This window comes from Bidens hawaiensis, unplaced genomic scaffold, assembly GCF_021521415.1.
Source record: "Bidens hawaiensis isolate Kalapana, Puna unplaced genomic scaffold, B.hawaiensis_p1.1 tig00009425_1, whole genome shotgun sequence".
NCBI classification, from domain to species: Eukaryota; Viridiplantae; Streptophyta; class Magnoliopsida; order Asterales; family Asteraceae; genus Bidens; species Bidens hawaiensis.
Window position 1 is genome coordinate 683,005 of NW_027491697.1, and position 21,427 is coordinate 704,431.

At 34.3% G+C, this 21,427-nt stretch overlaps 1 protein-coding gene and 1 pseudogene across 2 annotated transcripts; both read left to right on the forward strand.

The window, feature by feature from the left end:
* Nucleotides 1-4,289: 4,289 nt before the first annotated feature.
* On the forward strand, nt 4,290-8,635 carry LOC143532248 (lysine histidine transporter-like 8; annotated as a pseudogene). The gene is made up of 5 exons (XR_013135140.1): nt 4,290-4,408; nt 4,756-4,778; nt 5,352-5,781; nt 7,233-7,364; nt 7,953-8,635. The product of XR_013135140.1 is annotated as a lysine histidine transporter-like 8 (transcript).
* A 903-nt stretch (nt 8,636-9,538) lies between these two features.
* Nucleotides 9,539-17,440, forward strand: LOC143532284 (lysine histidine transporter-like 8). The gene is made up of 5 exons (XM_077027373.1): nt 9,539-10,017; nt 10,516-10,652; nt 11,700-12,130; nt 16,266-16,397; nt 16,719-17,440. The coding sequence occupies exons 1-5, from the start codon at nt 9,584-9,586 to the stop codon at nt 17,202-17,204; spliced, it is 1,620 nt and encodes a 539-aa protein (XP_076883488.1). The 5' UTR covers nt 9,539-9,583; the 3' UTR covers nt 17,205-17,440.
* Nucleotides 17,441-21,427: the final 3,987 nt, after the last annotated feature.

A 21,427-nucleotide genomic window follows, 5' to 3' on the forward strand; every position in this document is an offset into this window, starting at 1 on the left:
GAGGAAAACCCCTTGATCCTTAGAGGATCTCCGACAAAAAACCTTGGGAGGAGAAAACTATCTCGCTGTCTCAATTATATTAATAAAAACGATGATTACAACGGTTGGAAGTGTACGATCGCTGCTAGGGGTACAAGAGCGTGTAGTATGGTGTGTGTAATGTGTCTTATGTGATCTAAGCAGCTTATATATATAGTTACATTAAGGATAACTTAATATTAACTAACAATAATAAACATTAATTGCCTTGGCGAGAATCCTAGAGGCGGTTACATATTTGCATATCTCCATCATTTACCGCTTGTAACTGCCTCCAACATCCATAATCTTCAATGTTTGACCAAGTATTCAGCTGGGCATTAATTGCTGACCATTGTATGCAAGACCAAGTCATGGGTGAAAGAATAATGATAGTTAATAACGTTACTTACTGAGGATCTTGTATGCCCGTGATTCTGATGCACTGCTAGGATTCTCCTGAGAATTCTGTCTGTCAGGATTCTTGAAATTTCTACCCACAATATTTACTATCTTCAACTGAATACCGTACCTTTGTAAGAGCTAAACAATATATTTCCTTAACCCACCTGGATGTGGGCATTTTCAATGAAATGATTTTAATAATTGCATAAATGAATGGATTGAAATGGTTTCTAGGAGATAATTTTTTTAAGGTTTCTAGGTGATCCGTCATTTGAAATGACGGATGCTAGAATGATAGCACAACAAGTCAGTGTTTGTCGGCTGAGTTGGAGGGTTATAATCGGGTGTTCCGCCAATTTAAATGACGGAAGTAGGACATTTATCTTGTGTTATGTCATTTCAAATGGCGGAATCCACCGACACCTCTTCCGCTAGTTTGACTGGCAAATCCCACAACAAGAACTAGCATGCCCTATAGTTTTTACAGACTTCCGTCATTTTAAATGGGAATAGTGAACAATGATATGACAAATTTATTCACTTTTGCCATTTTAAATGACAATAATGAATGGCGATCAGAATTGACATATATGACGGCTCATTTCACCTTTTTGACCATACTATTTACTCTTGTCATTTCAAATGGCAAGGCTGAAGTTAGGGTTTCGTTTTTTTTCCTTTATTTTTTTTTATAATTTTCGTTAAACAATGTTTCACAGTTCATGAGTTAACCAACTAAACAAGTCTAGGCTGACCTTAAACAATTACTAAGCTATCTACATTGTACTATTCATCACATGTTACTTTTCACACATACCGCCCCGTTATAGCTCGACGTGCTCACTAGCAGGGAGTGGCAATATGGGCGTTCGGTCAGGACACATTTTTTTCGGAGGCACAAATGTCGTAATAAACTTATTCTAATACCATGATTTTGCTAATTGTTATGTTTATTGTTATAACTTCAATCTTCGCTTAAAAAAATTAGTTTACATTATTTAGTTCATTGAGGCTTAAGAAGCAATTTTTTTTTCGGCTCGGCCGGGTCACATGAATTCTTAGGGCCACTGCTCACTGATTTTGATTAAGCAATCAAAGCATCTACTGCTTATCTTGGCTCTCGCTCTAACCCGATATCTATGAGCTCCAAATTCCAACCCACCTTAGCTCATTCTTTTACCGAAGCCGAGTTTTGAACGGTTGCATTCACCACCACTGAAATAAAATGGCTAATAACATTAGTGCATGAACTTGGTTATTAGTCTAGTTTCACGTCGACAGTCTATCGTGACAGTTTACTTAAGTGCCACTTATGATTCGACTAACCCTGTTTTTCATTTTAGAATGAAGCATCTTCCATTGGATTTCCACTTCATACCGAAAAAAGGTTCAAGAGGGCTCTTTACTGGTCACTCATATAGCAGGTGAATATCAAACTATAGATGCTCTTACTAGCCATTGCTCAAACAAAAGCCTCGTCTTCTTCTATCCAAGATTGTCCTGATTCCATGGCCGTCCATCTTGCAAGGTCGTACTAGATTATTTTGTTTCCTCATTTGTTGTAATTAGTTCTTTACACTCGAACCGGCGACGTCACTTCATCAACTGTTGTTGCATTAATTGAATTATTGTTTAATTAGCATATTCATTCTTTATGTTCTTTGGAATCATGAACATCCACTAACATCCTCAGCGTATCTTCCACTTTTTTGTTTTATTAACATGTATATACTTTTTGTTTTATGAAATCACCATGTTTGTATGCGTGTGACCGTTTTAATAATCCAGTTAGCTTTTCTTTTCCAGAAAATGCACAATTTCAAATGTTGCTTTTTAGTGCTCGAAGAGTGAACCGCTCATGTTCATTAATATCCGGCACATTTACTTATGCTCATAGTTTATACGAGATTCCTATGAATTATTGTTAGTCGAAACAATTCAAATAAATAGGCAACGTGGGACATGAGACAGTTCGTAGAATATAACTTAAGATAGAGATAAATCAAACTAGCTAACTCATGTTATCGGATTGGTGGATTTACAAATGACATTATATAAATTATATTACATTGCCATGCACAAGTTTTCTATTGCCATGCATTTATGGTCTATCATTCACACATTACGTACCCAAATGTTATATAAATCCACCTCTCTATAATTCGCTATTCACACATCCAAGTGACTACGAATTATATTGGCAATATGACCGATTAAGTTGCATCAAACGCGATAACCTCTGCTCCCTCTTCACAACATCATGACTCCCCACCTTTATCTCTATCACCAGATCACCCTGCGACCACAAAACCAAAAACCAGGCACGAGATAATGTTTTCTACCACCCCGTGCAATGGTTCACCTGACAGACTGATGACGAGCGTACCCCCTAGTGGGGCTAGGACACCCACGACTACAAATATCAAGTCAAGAAATATAACACCAAAGTTTTTGACACCTTTGGCCAGTTTTTCCAAAACAGCTCTTCATCTCACCAAGTTGGACCCAACCGAGGCATGGCTGCCTATTACTGAATCAAGAAATGGGAATGCTTATTATGCTGCTTTTCATACACTTTGTGCTGGGATTGGGATTCAAGCTCATATTCTTCCTGTTGCTTTCACCATTCTAGGCTGGTAATTTACTCAATTATCCATATCGAAACTCATTTTGTTGTACATGTCAAAACTCATTTTGTTGTCTTCGAAAATTATTAATTTAACCTGTTTATATTTGTTGCCTAACCCTTGTACACATATCTCGTTATATACTTAAAGTTTATTGTTATACAGGGCTTGGGATATCATAACCTTAACATCGGCTTTCATATGGCAACTCTACCCTTTATATTTGCTCGTGAATCTTCATGAATCACCTGAAGAAGGGGTGCGTTATAGTAGGTACATGCAACTTGCTAAGGCGGCCTTTGGTAAGCATATACTCCATATATTTGTTTTACCATTTTTAATGAGACAATAACAATTAGTGGTGGATTCTCCTACGTTATCACGCCATGAATACCGTATATGCACAAAACGTAAAATAAATTTTACATTGGTACGTAGCAACATAATCTTATAAAGGTTACGTACAAACAAGAATTGCGGGTTAATAAGTTACATTACGTTACAGTATCACTTCTGTACGGTATATATTGAAAAATATCAAAAAATATCATATCAAAACCAAAAATAATAAAAATGAATGCCTGTACCGGTATCTATGTTCGGCGGTAGCTGTTTAGCTTTGTTAGAAAAAATTCCACATGAAATGCAAAATAAACAAAAATAATTAGAGTAGTTTAATTACATAGCATTAAACTTATGATCGGTATCGATGTTATGCAGTTGTGGTTCAATTTTTTATAATATCGGTACTTGATATAGTTTTGTTACACTAAGAGTATGTTTGGTTGGAGGTAACTGAATATATAGAGAATGGAATGAGAAAATAAATGAAATGGACAGGGGATTGAAATGAATCATTACTATTCTTTTGTCTTGTTTAGTTAACATATGAGAATAAAATAAATTATTACTTTATGTTGTTTGGTATCCAAAAAACTTGTAGGAATGGAATAGAATTAATAAAAACACTCATACCTCAAAATATATTTTTTTACCAAAATAAAAAAAATTGCAATGGCGATGGTGATGGTAGCTCTGGCGATGAAAATGGTGGCGGCGGTGGTGGCGGTCAGGCGGCAGGGGCAGTGGTTGTGATGGTGGTGGTGATGGTGATGGTAGCTCTGGCTACGGTGGTGGCGGTCAGGCGGCAGGGGCAGTGGTTGTGATGGTGGTGGTGGTGGTGTGTTGGGGGGGGGGGGGGGGGCGTTAGGGTGGTCAAGCGGTGGTAGCATTGGGGTGATGGTGGGTGGCGGTGGTGACAATGGTTGCGGTGGTTACGGCGACGATGATGGCGGTGGCGGTGGTAAAGTGGTGGTGTCGGCGGCAGAGGTGGTGGTGGTGATGGCGGTGATTGTCAGGTGGTGGTTGTGATGGTAACGGTAATTGTTGTTAGGTGGTTGTGGTGTTGAGAAAATAGGGTGAATGGAGAATGTATTAAAAAGGGGGGTGGGGGTTGAGTATGAATGATTTTAATGAAATGAGATTTCATGTGTAATAGATGATTCAATTGCAATCAAAAATCACTTTTTTTCATATCACGCAATGACTCATTCATTCCCCTTGTCATTCTTACATACCAAATGCTACTTAAAATTGTTTGAAGTAACCCAAACAATAAAATCGTGCTTTAATTTTATCAAAAACCATAAAGCAATAAAGCTAATATCAATATTGGTTTCAATAATAATGATTAAATATTTGCCAGGGGTGTCGTTGCCATGATAAAAAGTATGGCATAGACACTCCATGTGGTCTATGATACAAAACAAGTCCCAATTATGAATAAAACTTTAATTTCAATGAAATTTATACCAGAATATTGAAAAAACAAAATCAATTATAAGTGTTTATTCAGTTTTTCTTAAGAAATTAAATTACGTAGTAGTATTAATGGGTGAAATTGAAACTTTTAAAAAACATAAAAGAAGAAAATAACAAACATTTATCTAATATGCACCTACACAAACAAACTAATGTAGGGAGAATGGAGATGATATAACTATTCTTTAGTTGATAAGATTAGCATTTTTGTTGTCTACCAAAAAAGAGTACACTTTTCGAATCATATCTGGTTATAAAGTATTGTACTTCTACACAAGAGTATTTCTATTATTTGAATTTGCGCTTCTAATTAAGCTTCCTTGAAAAGTAAAAGAAGATGCTTGAAACATAAAGTATTACAACATTTAATTAACACAACCATTTTAATACATGGAACTTAAAGTATAATCTTTACATTAAGAACACTTTACCTTACTTAGAGTATATATCTAACGACTAAACACATAATGTCATGTGCAGGTGTAAGAATAGGGAGATTTCTAGCGAAATTTTCAATCGTATACTTATCAATAGGTACATGTATTGCCTCTATAATAATTGGAGCATCAACATCGAAGATATTCTTCCAAGTTGTGTGTGCGGGACACAACTGCAACCCTGAGAAGCTGACTGTGGTCGAATGGTACTTGGTTTTCACTTGCGGTGTGGTAATCCTCGCTCAACTGCCGAATCTGAACTCCATTGCCGGCATCTCACTAGTCGGGGCCTTCAGCGCCCTTGGATATTGTACAACAATTTGGGCTATATCGGTGGCTAAAGATAGGCTTCCAAATGTTCATATAATCCTGTTAGTGTTGGAAGTAGAACCACTAGGTTTTTCGATGTCCTAAATGCCCTTGGTATTATTGCGTTTGCATTTAGAGGAAATAATCTTGTATTGGAGATTCAGGTAGACAACTTATTCTCATCTTCATTTATTTTGTTTTATTAATTATGCCAAAGGGGGTTATAGGTTATTTGGCAGTTAATACTTAATTTAAATTATTACAAGATGTTATATAAAAAGAAATATTCCAAAATATTAAACTAATACGGAGTAGTTTATTTTACCTAATAGTATGTTTTATCTTGCAGTAATATAATATTATATTTAAGATTACAATATAATAACACTTACATTGAGAATAAAATGTAATATGGAAAAAAAAAATTAGGTCTTGGCCATTCTTATTTGGCGGGCTCAATACTAACACGCGAGTTAATTAAAAAAAAGTTTTTCATCTTTAAAAGTTTATGGTAAATAACAAACTAATAAAGGTATGATTACGTTATAATGTTTGATGTTTTCTTTATCTTAAAGAAGTATAAAGTGTCTGTTTCAAGATTTTATAATGAGTTTAAAACATGTAAGTGGGTTATAGTTTAATCCCTCTTGGCTCCTTTATTCTTTTTCTAATGGTTAATAAGCTCAAAACATTATTTCAATTGTCATATTCAATCTTCTTATTTAACGTTTTTTTTTCATTCTTCACGTGTTGACATGTGTTTTTATTATTTTTATATTACTTTCTTAATATATTTTGTATTATAAATAAAATTAATAATAATAATAATATAAATATTAATTGTATATTAGCAATCATCAAGAGATTCAACAAAAATGCACCCAATCCCTTATCAAACATACAAAAAGACGGCAATAATACATAACACACAAATTTGTATGCAACAATGTGCTCCCTTCCACTATTTTATTATATGTTGATTGAAAATATACTAATTTAATACAGTTGTAAATGTTAAATGGTATAATTAGCTCGGGGTTTTCATAAAATGTTAGATAATTTTAAAGATTTTTATTAACAATAACTTTTATAATAATATAACAGTACTATTAATAAAACTACCTTAAAATAATAAAAATAACAGTAACAATAGTATTAACAACAACAACAACAATAATAATATTATTATATATAATAATAATAATAATAATAATAATAATAATAATAATAATAATAATAATAATAATATTTATAATCAAGTGTATTAAAGATCAAAAGGAAAAGGAGGGTACGTACAGTTATTGCAAAAAGAATGCTAGAAAGTCGTTAAAACATTACCTAGAAAAGTATAATATAAAATATGTGAAAAATGTTAAATTGTTCAAAAAAGATTAGTGATGGTTTCCACGGTTTACAGATTTTAACACTAAACTAATATTTATTTACATTTTTTTTATCTGTGAAAGGCTGAAACTAATATTTATGTATAAGCTACAAATATAATTAACTAGCTAGTTATTCATATAACTAAAATAATCTATATAATATACAAATATGTATAACAATATTCATACTTTAACGGAATATAATTAATTACCTTGTAAATAAATTACAGGCAACGATGCCTTCAAGTAAAGTTCACCCATCACGAGTACCAACGTGGAAAGGTATCAAAGTTTCATACGCACTTGTAGCAATGTGTTTGTTTCCACTTGCAATCGGAGGCTATTGGGCATATGGCAACTTGGTAAGTTCTATAACGCTATAGTATTATACTCTTACATATGACAGACAAACGGGTAACAAGATGCATTCTATTATTCTTAGAACATGCATCGTTAGTTTACTTGTACATTACTAAAAGCAACTAACTGTATGGGATCGGTTTTAACGGTCACTTACACCCTTAACTTAAACTGGTCTTCAAGATCATTTACTGGGTTACTAGCTTACTTATATTTTATCTTTTAACTTGTTTTCAAAGTTACAACCGAATTATCTTTTACTTATTATCTTGTAGCTAACTGACCGCAACTTTGGCAACCCTTTCTTTTGGTCGCATATTTCATTCCACTTTACCACTTTCTCTAGTAATGGTATGAACCAACGCTAACATGCTTTGGCTGGTGAATTTCGTTGCCATAACCCAAAACTAAGTCGTTGCAATAGGATAAATTTGTTGTAGTGGGATTTTGTTTATATGATCTAGTATAAAACGTGAGCTTAATTAAATACACAACGAAGGAAAATACAAACAAATTATCAAATAAAATTTTGGGACAATATGTACGTACAAATGACTTGTCCAAAACTCATTCACATTGTTATTTGACAGATTCCACCGAGTGGGATGTTGACTGCACTATTCGTGTACCACTCACAAGACGTGTCGAAATCAGTCCTTGCCTTTACAAGTTTACTTGTGATAATCAACGCTCTAAGCTCATTTCAAATCTATGCGATGCCAGCATTCGACGAGATGGAGTCTATATATGTTAGAAAGTTCAAAAAGGCCTGCACATGGTGGCAAAGGATGGCCTTGAGAACGTTGTTTGGATTCGGCTGTTTCTTTCTAGCTGTAGCAATCCTTTTTCTAGCCAATCTAGCCGGTTTGATTGGTGGCATTGCTTTGCCGGTAACAATAGCATATCCATGCTTCATGTGGATAAGGATCAAGAAACCTAAGGTCTATAGCCCGAGTTGGTGGCTAAATTGGACGCTTGGAATTGTTGGAATGATGTTAAGTGCTCTCTTGATTTCAGCTGGAATTTATGTTGTCATTCATGATGGTGTTAAGTTTAATTTCTTCAAGCCTGTGTGATGTCAAGGGAATGAGAGTTTCTAAAGACCAGATTTAGCTTTGGATCAACTCTATTTAGCGAATTTGCATGTTTTTATTTGTGTGTGGATGTGGTAGGGTTTAATATCAAAGTTTGTAACTTCTTTTACAATTCTTTTTGTTTGAAGTGAAAGACTTAGAAAAATTTTACATGTTCAAAATGTGGGTTTAATTTAGCAAAAAAAAAAGAAAAAAAATATTCTTTAAATGAAGGAGTCAAAATTCCTGTAAATGGTAAGGCAGTGCGACCATGGTGGTTAAACCGTCGATTCCTATATACAGATGTGAAGTTGAACACATGGTTTCGTTAAATACGACAAAATGTTAACATGTGGTGTGACCTGATAGGTTGAAAATCTAGTCGCAGATAATGACTATTAACTTGGGACGGGATTTAGGGTGGACAATTTTAGGAGAGCCGATTCTAAGGCTTGGTGTCGTTGGCTGCATTAGGAACTTTACTGCCCATGTACACCATGATGGGGAAGCATATGGAGGGTGACATGAGGGGTTATGGCATTTGGTTAACGAGTCGGTATAGGGGGGGAGGTGGGTCCATTTCCTGCGTGGAAATGACGTGGAACGATGGAGAAGCCTCTCCAAAACACACAACCTAATGAACCAATTGTTGACTTTGACTGGTCAAGTGCGCATTTTTAGTCATTTTCCGTTTATCAAATGACGTATAGATCAAAGGCAACGGTTGGGGAAATATATATAGGGTATCGATGGAGAACAAATCCGTCGATTAATTTTTTGGTATAGAATTCATGTATTTATGTTAATCACTGATTTTGTTCAGGTGATTTTTCAACTTGAATAGTTTAGTCCCACATGTTCATTAATTTCCGGAACATGCAATTATGTTCATAAGATATATTCAAATGAAGAGACATCATGGGACAGGAGAGAGTGACAAGAATTGGTTGATTTAGAAATGGCATTATACGTATTATTTTTATATGGCCATGTACAAGTTTTTAATTGCCATGCATTACGGTCAATCATTCACACATTATCTAAACGTTTAAAATCCACCTGTCTTGACCTCTCTCGCTTTCTATGATCCTATTTATACACTAATCTCCCAGCAGTTCAACATCCAAGTGACTACAAACATTAGCAATATGATGAATCAAGTTGGATCGAACCCAATAACCTCATCTCCTTCGACGCAACATCATGATTCTCCACCTTTATCTCTATCACCAGACCACCCAAGCTCCACCACCGAACCAAAAACCAAACATGAGATAACGTTTTCGACCACCCCGATCACTGGTTCACCTGACAGACTGATGACCAGCATACCCCCTAGTGGTGCTAGGACACCCACAAGAACAAATATCAAGTCAAGAAATATAACACCAAAGTTTTTGACACCTTTGACTAGTTTTTCCAAAACAGCTCTTCACCTCATAAAATTGGATCCAAAAGATGCATGGCTGCCCATTACTGAATCAAGAAATGGGAATGCTTATTATGCTGCTTTTCATACACTTTGTGCTGGGATTGGGATTCAAGCCCTTATTCTTCCTGTTGCTTTCACCATTCTTGGCTGGTAATTTACTCAATTTTCCATTTCTTAGTTACATTTCACCATTCTTGGCTAGGTAGGGATGTTTTTCATGATGTTGAAGTGAAAAATTAAGAAACAATAAACCTTGTGCACGACGCTCATGCATGTGCCTGGCGGTTAGGGGCTCATATTCTCACCTTGCGTTTTAGCAAAAGTTTATGAAATTTATTTAAATTGTTTTATACACGTATAGTCATTTTAAGTTATATTATATATACTAGCTTATATATTTGAAAAGTTTAGAAAAATTAGAAACAGTTTTGGTGCGTATAAGATATTTTACCATTTCAATGATCGGATTTGGTTAAGGTAACCGAAACTAATACGCACTTGGTAATAAGCATATATACACGGAAGCTAATACACACATATATATATGGACTTGCTGCCTAAGTACCCTTTAATGAAACTATTATCCTTGTTTTAATCTAGACTAGCAAAACTGTTTGTGTAATGTATAATTGTACATGACTAATACAGGGCTTGGGGTGTGATAACCTTTACATTGACTTTCATATGGCAACTTTATACTTTGTATCTGCTGGTAAATCTTCATGAATCACCCGAAGAGGGAGTGCGTTACAGTAGGTACATGCAACTCGCTAAGGCCGCGTTTGGTAAGCAAATTTATTTTAACAATTTTTAATTATCATATAGATAGTAACGATTAACGAAGAATGACATTGATGTATATATATAACATCATTCCAGGTAAACATTTTTGTTGTTTACCAAAAAAGCTAATCCGCTTTCCAAATCATATCTACTTAAAAGTATTTTATTTTTATAGAATAGTTTTGTTTATATATTTAGATGCAACGTTTCCTATATGTGCCCTACCCCTAGATTTTTATTGCACACCCCCTATGAAAATATGAAACAAGAGTACTGTTTTTTGTTTTATTGTTTGTCATTTGTTGAAAGGTGAGTGTAAGAAGTAAATTAATTTGATTTTAATAATCCTAAGTTAATCATATTGGACAATATTAATCTCAACTCATGAAATATTACAGACTCTCATAACTTTTAACGTATTTCCTTTCACATATATATATATATATATAAAATGGTTCAAATAAAAAACAATTGTTTTGTGAGAAGACTTTAAAATAAAGCACGTACACCACCTAAATAGGACACTATATCATGTAAATAGAAAACTATACGGTTTTTAAAAACTAAAATCTCAACCACTAGATCCTAGATCCAATGGCCTAGATCTATTCTTATGTTTCTCACAAAACTATTGTTTTTTACGTTAACCCTACCCTATATATATATATATATATATATATATATATATAGAAACACACACACACAATGAAAAATTAACCCCGTTAAGTTTTTTTAATGACATGACCGGATTACTTATGTTGAAAAAGTTTCGGTTACTTCAAATTAAGAGGGATACATAATACAAGTGGCCTACATTCTAGTTAACACTCGATTGAAGCCCTTAAAAACTAATGAGATTAACTTACATGGTTAACTTTCAGTTAATAACTTTCAATTAAGAGCAATTAAGAACACTCAGTTTGTTGCATGACGCATGTTCATGCCACACAAGTTATCTACATCATCAAATAAAACAAACAAAGTTAACTTTACATAAAGAGCAATTATATTCTTTGGACGTCTAACCAAACATATAATGTCTTGCGCAGGCGTAAGATTAGGGAGGATCCTAGCTAAATTTTCCATCTTGTACTTATCTGTTGGTACATGTGTTGCATGTATAATCATTGGAGCATCAACATCCAAAATATTCTTCCAAATTGTCTGTACGGACGACAAATGTTACCCAGAGAAGCTGACCGTGGTAGAATGGTACTTGGTGTTTACTTGTGGCGTAATAATCCTCTCTCAACTGCCAAATCTGAACTCGATAGCCGGCATCTCGTTAGTTGGGGCATTCAGCGCCCTCGGATATTGCACAACAATTTGGGCGATATCGGTAGCTAAAGACAGACTTCCAAATGTTTCATATAATCCGGTTAGGGTTGGGACCAGAGTCACTAGGTTTTTCGATGTCCTAAATGCCCTTGGTATCATTGCTTTTGCATTTAGAGGTCACAATCTTGTATTAGAGATTCAGGTAAAAAACTTATTTCTCTTCCTTTATATGGTAGTTGATATATACTGCACTAAAATTATTATTACAAGAAATTATCTGGGTATATTTTGAATAAATTAAAATAATAGTTCGTCCTATAATAAATTTGTATGTTCGTTGTAGTAAAATAAAAATATATTAAAGATTTCTTATAATTTATATTGAGAATAAAATTAAAAAGTAAGACAATGTGTAGTTATAAAGCCTCATCCCTAGGCTCTGTGCGTCACGTGGCGCTCAGTCAGAGTTATAGCTTTTTACAAAAATAGAGTGTAATCATAAAAGCCTCCATAAAACCATAACTTTGTTATTTGTTTTTTTAAATTTATGTACCTTCCACCTGCGTATACACAAAGCGCTCAAAAAAAATTACCCCAAAACCCGTGGGGAGGGGGGGGGGGGTGCCCCCGTCGTTATAGCCCAAAACGCCTCCGAAGAAGCCCCACTACGCTTGGTCTAATAGGGTATATTTTGAAACATTAAGATTTGACCATTACGCTGGCGGACTTAATACTAAAATATCGAGACAACCAGCTTAATTTTTAATTAGTAATACAACACGATTAAAAATTACTTTTTTATATTCAAATTTTAATAATAAATGACGACGTATAATAGAGGTAGTGTGCTTGCTATAAATTGTTAAGTTTAACCGACTTTTGCTTTACGAGGCATTTACATGTTTCTATTTCCTAAGTTTATTAATTACATATTTCTTCAAACTTAAAAATGTAATTATTTATTTATTAATTATTATTATTATTTTTTTTTTTAAAGCATAACTTTCGTATTTTTCCTTCCTAAAATTCATATATTACATATTTACTTATTTTCTTAAAATTAACTTGTTTAAAACTATTTTACCCTTAGTCCATTTTATAACCCCTGCCCTTTTCTTCCTCATCCCAAACTTACCTTCACTTACCATCACCAAAAATAAACATTTTGAATTAAACACCAATAATTGATATGTAAAATCGGACACGAGTATAAGTTTAACCCAAATATATGCAACTATCTAAATTGAAATAGACAACAATAACCAAAATATCAAATTTAGTCTATAGAGATGCGATACCAATTAAAATGATCACTACTAGAAAACAAGTTATTTTTTCACAAAAATTTCCTACAAATTTCCTACGACAAGTAGTTCCAACAAAAAAATAAGCTCAAACTTTGCTACAATATTATCTAATAAAAATTATGAATAGATTTTGTAGAAAAGTTGTAGGAAGTTTACAACCACAGGTTTTTGTAGCAATTTTGTATGAAAAGTTGTTGGAAAACGGTTGAAAACGATTTTTAAGCATGTGTTTTTCAAACAAATTTTTTGTTAGAAAATTATTAAAATTGAATTTTTGCAACAAATTTCCTACAATTCGGTTGTAGAAAAACATCTCTTTTTCTAGTAGTGGATGTTTCAAATCTGTTTGTTCAAAATTTGGACAAATTGGAAATGAAATAAACAATCGTAGGGTGAATGAAGTCACCTGAGTCTAGTGTTTTAAAAAAACGGGGTTTTACTCATACCGGTTATTGGTTTAAAAATACAGGTACAACCGGTTGAACCGGGATGTATCGTGAAATTGAACGGATTGAATAGTTTACTTGTAATTCCTTATAAATACAACTTTAACTCAAAAAATAATTCAAAAGTACATTAATAAACATCACATGTGAACCAAACATCACACATTATCAATTATCGAGTCAAATAGGAATATTTGTACCTAGTATATGAAATTAATCAATTACAAAAGATGTTAAGAAACCAACCTTGCATTTCCATGACACAAAATTGGTTGATTAACGAATCGTTGTTTACTATTTTTAGTTGTTTTATCTGCTATGTTAAAAGTCATTTATAGAAAATATGGGCGGCAAAAAATATTAAAAATCCCTTGGGTTTAAATCTAGTTTGACGGTTTAAATTGATATTTAAAAAAAAAAACCGGTGGTTCGATGTTCTAGCAAATCGCCCAAAAATACTGGGTTTTAAATATCGGCCGTCTTACCAAAATCCGATATTATTAGTTCAACCGGCTGATACATACCAATTTTTAAAACATCGCTTGAGTCCAACTTTGAAATAAAAGGAGATTAACTGGCAATTACGTGTTTTAAGAATCTGCGAGCTTTTTGGTTTCTGTCTTCACCATTTGCTATTCCGGTGAATGCTGTCGGTATTCCGACAAGTATTGTTGGTATTCCGCAACACACAAAATCCTCTCTCCCTGTTCTCTGTAAATCGTAAGTGTTGTCGGTATTCCGATGGATCCCCAAACCCACAAAAACACCGTGCAAATCGAAAACTACATTGAATATGGAGCCTTGATACAACAAATCAAAGTCAATCATTCTTGGGATTTTTATGCAGAAATTAAAGAACAAACTTTAACATTCGTTTTCTGCCAGCATGAGGGGGGGGGGGGGTGAATACATGGGCAATGGACGCTTGGTTTGTTTTTTAGGGATTGTAAAAGGGTAAGGGTAAAATGATAATTGCATGCTAATAGAGGAAATATAAATTTATAATTTGCTTATCAGTGTCGAATCAGGAATTTTAATCACCAGGGGCAAAAATTTGGAAAGTTAGGAGTCTTGAAAAGATGATATATGCAAAATATATAAATAAATAATAAAAATATCAAAACACTTATTTTTTTTTATCACGACAGGGTAATTAAAATATATGTTTAATGCGTGTAGTGAGTTTAAAATATGTAAGTGGGACATATTTTCCCCTCCTTTCTTTAAATAAGCACAAACAACTATTTCAATTGTTATATTCATTTATCTTTAACGTTTTGTTTTGTTTTTTCTTCACGTGTTTTCATGTGTTTATATTCTTTTTATATATTCTTTTCTTAACAAATTTATGTTACTTAAAAGTGTTATCATTAATATATATCTAATATCATCGAGAAATTCACAAAAATATACACCCATGTTATATCCCCAGTCAAAACACACACAAAAAGACGCAAATAACACGTAACACAATTTCTGCCTTTGTATGTTTCGTTAATTAGTACCGTTTTAATTTCCTGTAGTTGAACACCTAGATACTTGCTTGGTGTTTCCTCCTTTTTGGTTTAATATATCGAAGAAATATTCTTACAAGGCTTAAACATTACATAAAAAAAGTATAATATAAAACAATACGAAATATATTAAATTGCTGAATAAAAGATTTGTGAAAAGTTTTCACTGTTAAAAACATATATTTAACCGTGCACGCAAAAGAATAATAACAACCAAGTGTGTAACCGAATTGTAATTAGTTAAATATCCTGATTATATAATATGTACGAAAAATGTTAAATCCGAAAAAAAAAATTTATTGAAAGTTTTCAAGTTTTTATCATTTTAACACTAAATTATTCTTAGATTGAAAATATATATGTTATAAAAAGGCATATAATTATATATCGACTAATTAGTTATATATCGACTAATTAGTTATATATCGTATGTAATGATAGTCAAATTAAAATATTACAATGGTAGGATGTTGGGGTGTTCAAAAAATCCGAATCCGTATCCAAAATATCCGAAAATATAAATTATTCAAAAATTTAGAAATCCAAAATTTCGATTCGGATTTTTATAGTGATTTTGAAAACTTTCAGATAGTTCGGATATCCGAACTATCCAAAATATTTGTTTTAATTATTAAATAATAAATATTATTTATAAATTTTGGATAAATTTTGAAAATTTTGGATACTTTTCGGACACTCATATAAAAGAAATATTATTAAAGGGATTTTAAAGCTCGTTAACATTTTAACTCATTTTACTTTTAACGTCCCTTAATCCATGAATAGAGCGGTGTCCCACTTGTCTTTTGTCAAATCAGCTTTAACGCCCAAGGAGATTTACTATACTCGAGAGACTGATATTACGGTTTTTCTTCGTGAGTATGCATCTCCAAATTAAAAACCATTGGAGGACACGTTTCGCTTTAGTTAATTTTTAAAATTAAATGTATGAATTACTTCATAAACGTTTCGCTTGAATAACTAAAATACTTATATATACAATTTGCATACACACATACACACTGTTATCTATGTTTTAATCGGATATAAACCATGTAAATAAATTGTAGGCAACGATGCCTACAAGTAAAGCTCATCCATCACAAGTACCAATGTGGAACGGTATCAAATTTTCTTACACGCTCATAGCATTGTGTTTGTTCCCACTTGCAATTGGAGGCTACTGGGCATATGGTAATTTGGTAAGTTATTTTTATCCCCTTAAAACATGCATCTTTAGGGCTTCCTCAATGGATGCCAAGTCAAAATGAGAAAAAAAAATCATGAAAAAAACAAAGTAGAGTTATAGGGCTTCCTTGGACTTGATTCTTGCTTGCCATGTCCGATGACTAATTTTGTGCCTAAAAACATTTTTAGCTTTCCAAGACTATTGCTTGAATAAAATCCAAGCTAGCTTAAATACAAACATATTGAAAAATACAAATAACTTATAAAAATAGTGTAGGGATAATCTGTCGAAATGACTTTTAAAAAACTCGATCATTCGCGTTGTTATTGGACAGATTCCACCGAGTGGGATGTTGACCGCACTATTCGTGTACCATTCACAAGACGTGGCGAAATCAGTCCTTGGTTTAACAAGCATACTTGTGATCTTCAACGCGCTAAGCTCATTTCAAATCTATGGAATGCCAACATTCGACGAACTGGAGTCATTATATGTCAGAAAGTTCAAAAAGGCTTGTACGTGGTGGCAAAGAATGATCATAAGAACCGCCTTCGGATTCACGTGTTTCTTTATAGCGGTGGCAATCCCATTTCTAGCCAATCTAGCCGGCTTTATTGGTGGCATTGCTTTGCCTGTGACACTAGCATACCCATGCTTCATGTGGATAAAGATCAAGAAACCAAAAGTCTATAGCCCAGTTTGGTGGCTACATTGGGGACTAGGAATTCTTGGAATGATGTTGAGTGGGCTACTGATTTCAGCTGGGATTTATGTCGTCATTCATGACGGTGTCAATTTAAATTTCTTCAAGCCTGTGTGATGTTATGGAATGAGAGTTTCCAATGACCAAATTTAATTTAGACAAATTCTATTAGCCAACTTGCAAGTTATTTTTTGTGTGTGGGTGTAATTGAGTTTATTAACATTTTTTTATAATATTGTTTGTATACGGTTCTAAAATTTTCAAAATGTAAACATGTACTAGAAGAATTCAAGAGTTCACATACTTGTTAAAAAATCGTTGAAATCTAAAACTGAATATTTACCAAGTATGGGGTGTGTAAGTTGAAACCAATGAATATATTTAAAAGGAGATCCGCTAACATTATGTATAGTTGAGACCAATATAATGCGTAAGTTATCAATATGTTTTAGCTCAACTGACATTGAATCATGAAGGGAGGGAGTGGGGGAGGCATGTGAACGAACCGAACGTACACGGACAAGAGTATGTTCGTGTTCGTTTATTTAACTTTAAACGAACACTTAATCAAACAAATATTTGGTGTTCATGTTCGTTTGTTTAAAAAATGAACATGTTCATGTGTGTTTATGTGTGTTTGTTTAAACGAAAGTTCACGAACATAAATGGACAAAGAAAAATAAACATAATTGAACATATATGAAGCTACTTAATTAAATGAACACAAACAAACATAAATGAACACAAAGAAACATTTACGAACATATATGAAACATAAGCGAACACATACGAACATTCACGAACATAAATGAACGAACGAAACATATGTTCGTGTTCGTTCGTTTAGTTAAAAGAACTCAAAGTTTTGGTTCATGTTCGTTCATGCATTAAATATACGAACTTCCCGTCTAACGATCACGAACAGTTCACCAAAATTAGCGTTCGATTCATTTAAGGCTTATAATTATTTTGGGGGTGGGGGGTTGGGGGGGGGGGGGGGTTGAAGATTTGGGCTAGAGGCCGCAACGTTTCAAGTTGGAATCCGATCCCATAAGGTTTTACCAAAATGGGTCTTCAGGCGACGAGTTTTTCCTGAAACAGGAGATAGTTGGCTTAGGCTACTCAACATCGTCTTCGATCGCAGACGTATAATGTCATCTTTTATTCGTTGTTCGTTCAAGAAAACATAGGAGATCCACAACATTAAACCCAAAAATGAGCTTCTAAACTTACATCTTCATCTCCCGCGCGCCTATCTTCTTGATTTGGGGGTGTTTTACGTTAAATCAAAAATACATCACTTGCACAAGGTTAAAGGAGTACTTAACATCTAGAATAACCTCATAAGCAATAAGAAAACGAAACAGTTCCAGCTTACAAAAAAAGAAGTTCTCCCAAAATTAGTAAATCTATTGTTTTATTACATAAAATTCATTAGCTAATAGAAAGTTTTCGAAACACAACCGTATTTTTAAAGCTTCAATCTATATTTTTATGGTTTCAAAGCAAAACTGGGCTTCAATTCACGCATTGCTAAACTATTGGATGAGTTCCCCAATCAACTTTTAAAAAGCATTAGGTCTACAATTTTCTTAACTCAAAATGGAAGCTTTTCGTTAACAAATCGTGATATCATTCAAGAAAAGCTATATCTTTTAACTGGCATCAATGATATATAGATCAATATTTGGTCCATGCTCAACCTCACACAAAAATTCTGTTTAATTTTTTAAACTACATCTATCTTATGAGACCATAGGCTACTGCAAACGATATGTCAAACCATGTACCCACGATTTGCATTCATTTGGTTGAAGAAAAATTTGGGAATGACCTTCCTACAACAACCCATGTATATTAGTCACAAATACAAACCGGACACTCTTGCAGCTTATACATCATATTGATGTTTTTGTGTGCCATCATATATAATTGTTTTCTACGACTAATAAGTGTTAAACTTTTAGCGGGTGAATCAAGAACACGAACACGAGGATTTGATCAACACACGATCGACTCTTTTATTAAGAAAACGACTAACGAGAAAAACTTTAATAATTAACTAACACATTGATCATAGGGTATATATAAGCCCACGGTTGTAATCCTATACTAACTCAAATACACAATTTGAATCTAAAACAAATAGGATTAAATAAAGCTAACTTATCTATAATAATAAACTAATTATTATTATATTAAATATTCTACGAGATATTAGGAGACCTCAATCTGATTTGGTGTTGGACATGTTTAACACTCCCTCTCAACACCAAACTTCTTCTAACCGTGACACACACGAAGCACTTCGACTCGAAACAACCCGCGACTCAACACAATAGGTCACGTCTTTCGACATCGGCTCAAATGTTGAATTCCAACACTCCCTCTAGGTTCATACTTGGTAATTCCAAGGTCTTTTACGGACCCGCAACACCTATATCTCTTTAGACTTGATTCCTGGTCTCGTCACACGCCTTCACACGAAGTTGCTTCTAGGTTCGTTACACCTTAATCTACATAAGATCTAGGACATATTCAACTCACCTCCAAACAAACTTATCACAAGCCTTGATCATCTTCGGTGCTCTTCTACGAACCCACTGTTCGCACAAACCGAAACCATCGAGCCCGCTGTCTTCTATTTTGACAGTCCCAAAACCATAACTATGTGACCATTTTTAGCCACCAGTTCTAGCTCCGTAACTCATCCTTCGCTGTTGTTAACATGAACCGTTGCTGCCATGCACGTTACAATTTGTTCCCGAAACCGGACCTCGAACATCTGATGTTGTTGTCTCGTTTAGACAGCCCGAAAACACTACCACTCGAACTGTTGGGTCATCGATCCAACCCACTAAACTACCCCGACACAAGGAGATTTTATCATTCCGACACACGGAGATTTAGCCATACCGACACACGATCATGGCACAACATCATTGCTCAACACACGAAGAGTTAACTATCCAAACACACGGTGATGGCACATCATCACTCCTTAGACACACAAAAACTTAACCATCCCGACACACGGTGAAGGCACGTCACCACCGAAACCTTCAACTCGATGAACACCAAAACAAAGTTGACACACAACCTTGTTGCACTCCGTTATACCGGCGGACCTGAACCACCTTGTAACCAGTATTAATACCCATAGACAACATTCACCGGTTCGGCTAAACGTCACACGGTAAACAACTTCAAACTGAACCAATTGCTTCTTCTATATTCGAACAAGATGGAAACACTTTGTTCACTTAGGCGTGCATCGATTAGGACCCGGGACTTTGATTCTTGACCCACTCAATCTCACAGTTAATCAACATTCTAAATTCATGGAACCACGTACGCTTCATGATAAGTTAGCATGAGCCAACAAAGTTTGACCACCAATATATAACTTTTCAACAATTACCAATTTGCTATTGAAACAAGTTTCACCACTTTGTCAATCAGCATGTGTTCACCTAGCTGCCGAACGATCACCATATCATTAAATCATGATTATTAGTTTATCACCATCTTATTGATGCATACAATCAAATTCATACTCCGACGGAACACAAACACTTTCGATCAGAAACGTACTACACTTGAAGCCTGGACACGCCTTCATTTAATCGTACCGCGATCAGAACCGAACACCCCTTCATTCGATCTTCAAAAGTTAAGGCGATTGAAACGTGGACACCCCTTCTTTCGATTGGTTTCTATGTTTTAAACGAACTAAAACAGCCAGCCATCGCTTCCTTCGACTTTCAGTGGTTCAATCACTAGCCCGACAAACAGGTCGCAACTCCTTCACGATCGGAACCCCGGACACACCTTAAATCGGAAACTTACTCACCTCGATCAGAACCGGGACACACCTTTGTTCGATCGGAAACTTACGACAATCGAAACACGGACACACCTTCGATTGGAAACTTTCTGTGGTCGGTTCCGTTCCGAAAAATCGAACTCGAAACGAGAACACAAAGTTGCAAGTATTATATTTTTCTTTCAATCAAACAAAAAGAAAATCAAAAAAATACTTTGGCTGCAAGCTCCTGTTGCAATCATACAAATTTCAGCAATTATTGTTTTGCTACGAACGGTTACACCACATACTGTTGATTCCTTCTTGTCACAAACATATTTTCTTCTTGTGTACAACCAATAAACCAATTGGTAGTTATTGGTGGGCTTGATACAAAAGAGACGGAGTTCAGAAGCAAATTCCGTTATACTTGTTTGCATTCAATAGAATACGGTGGACTTGCAATTAATTCACAAAAGACAACCAAATTAGGCCATAATAAAACAAATTAATTTGTGTCAAGCAAACCCAAGAC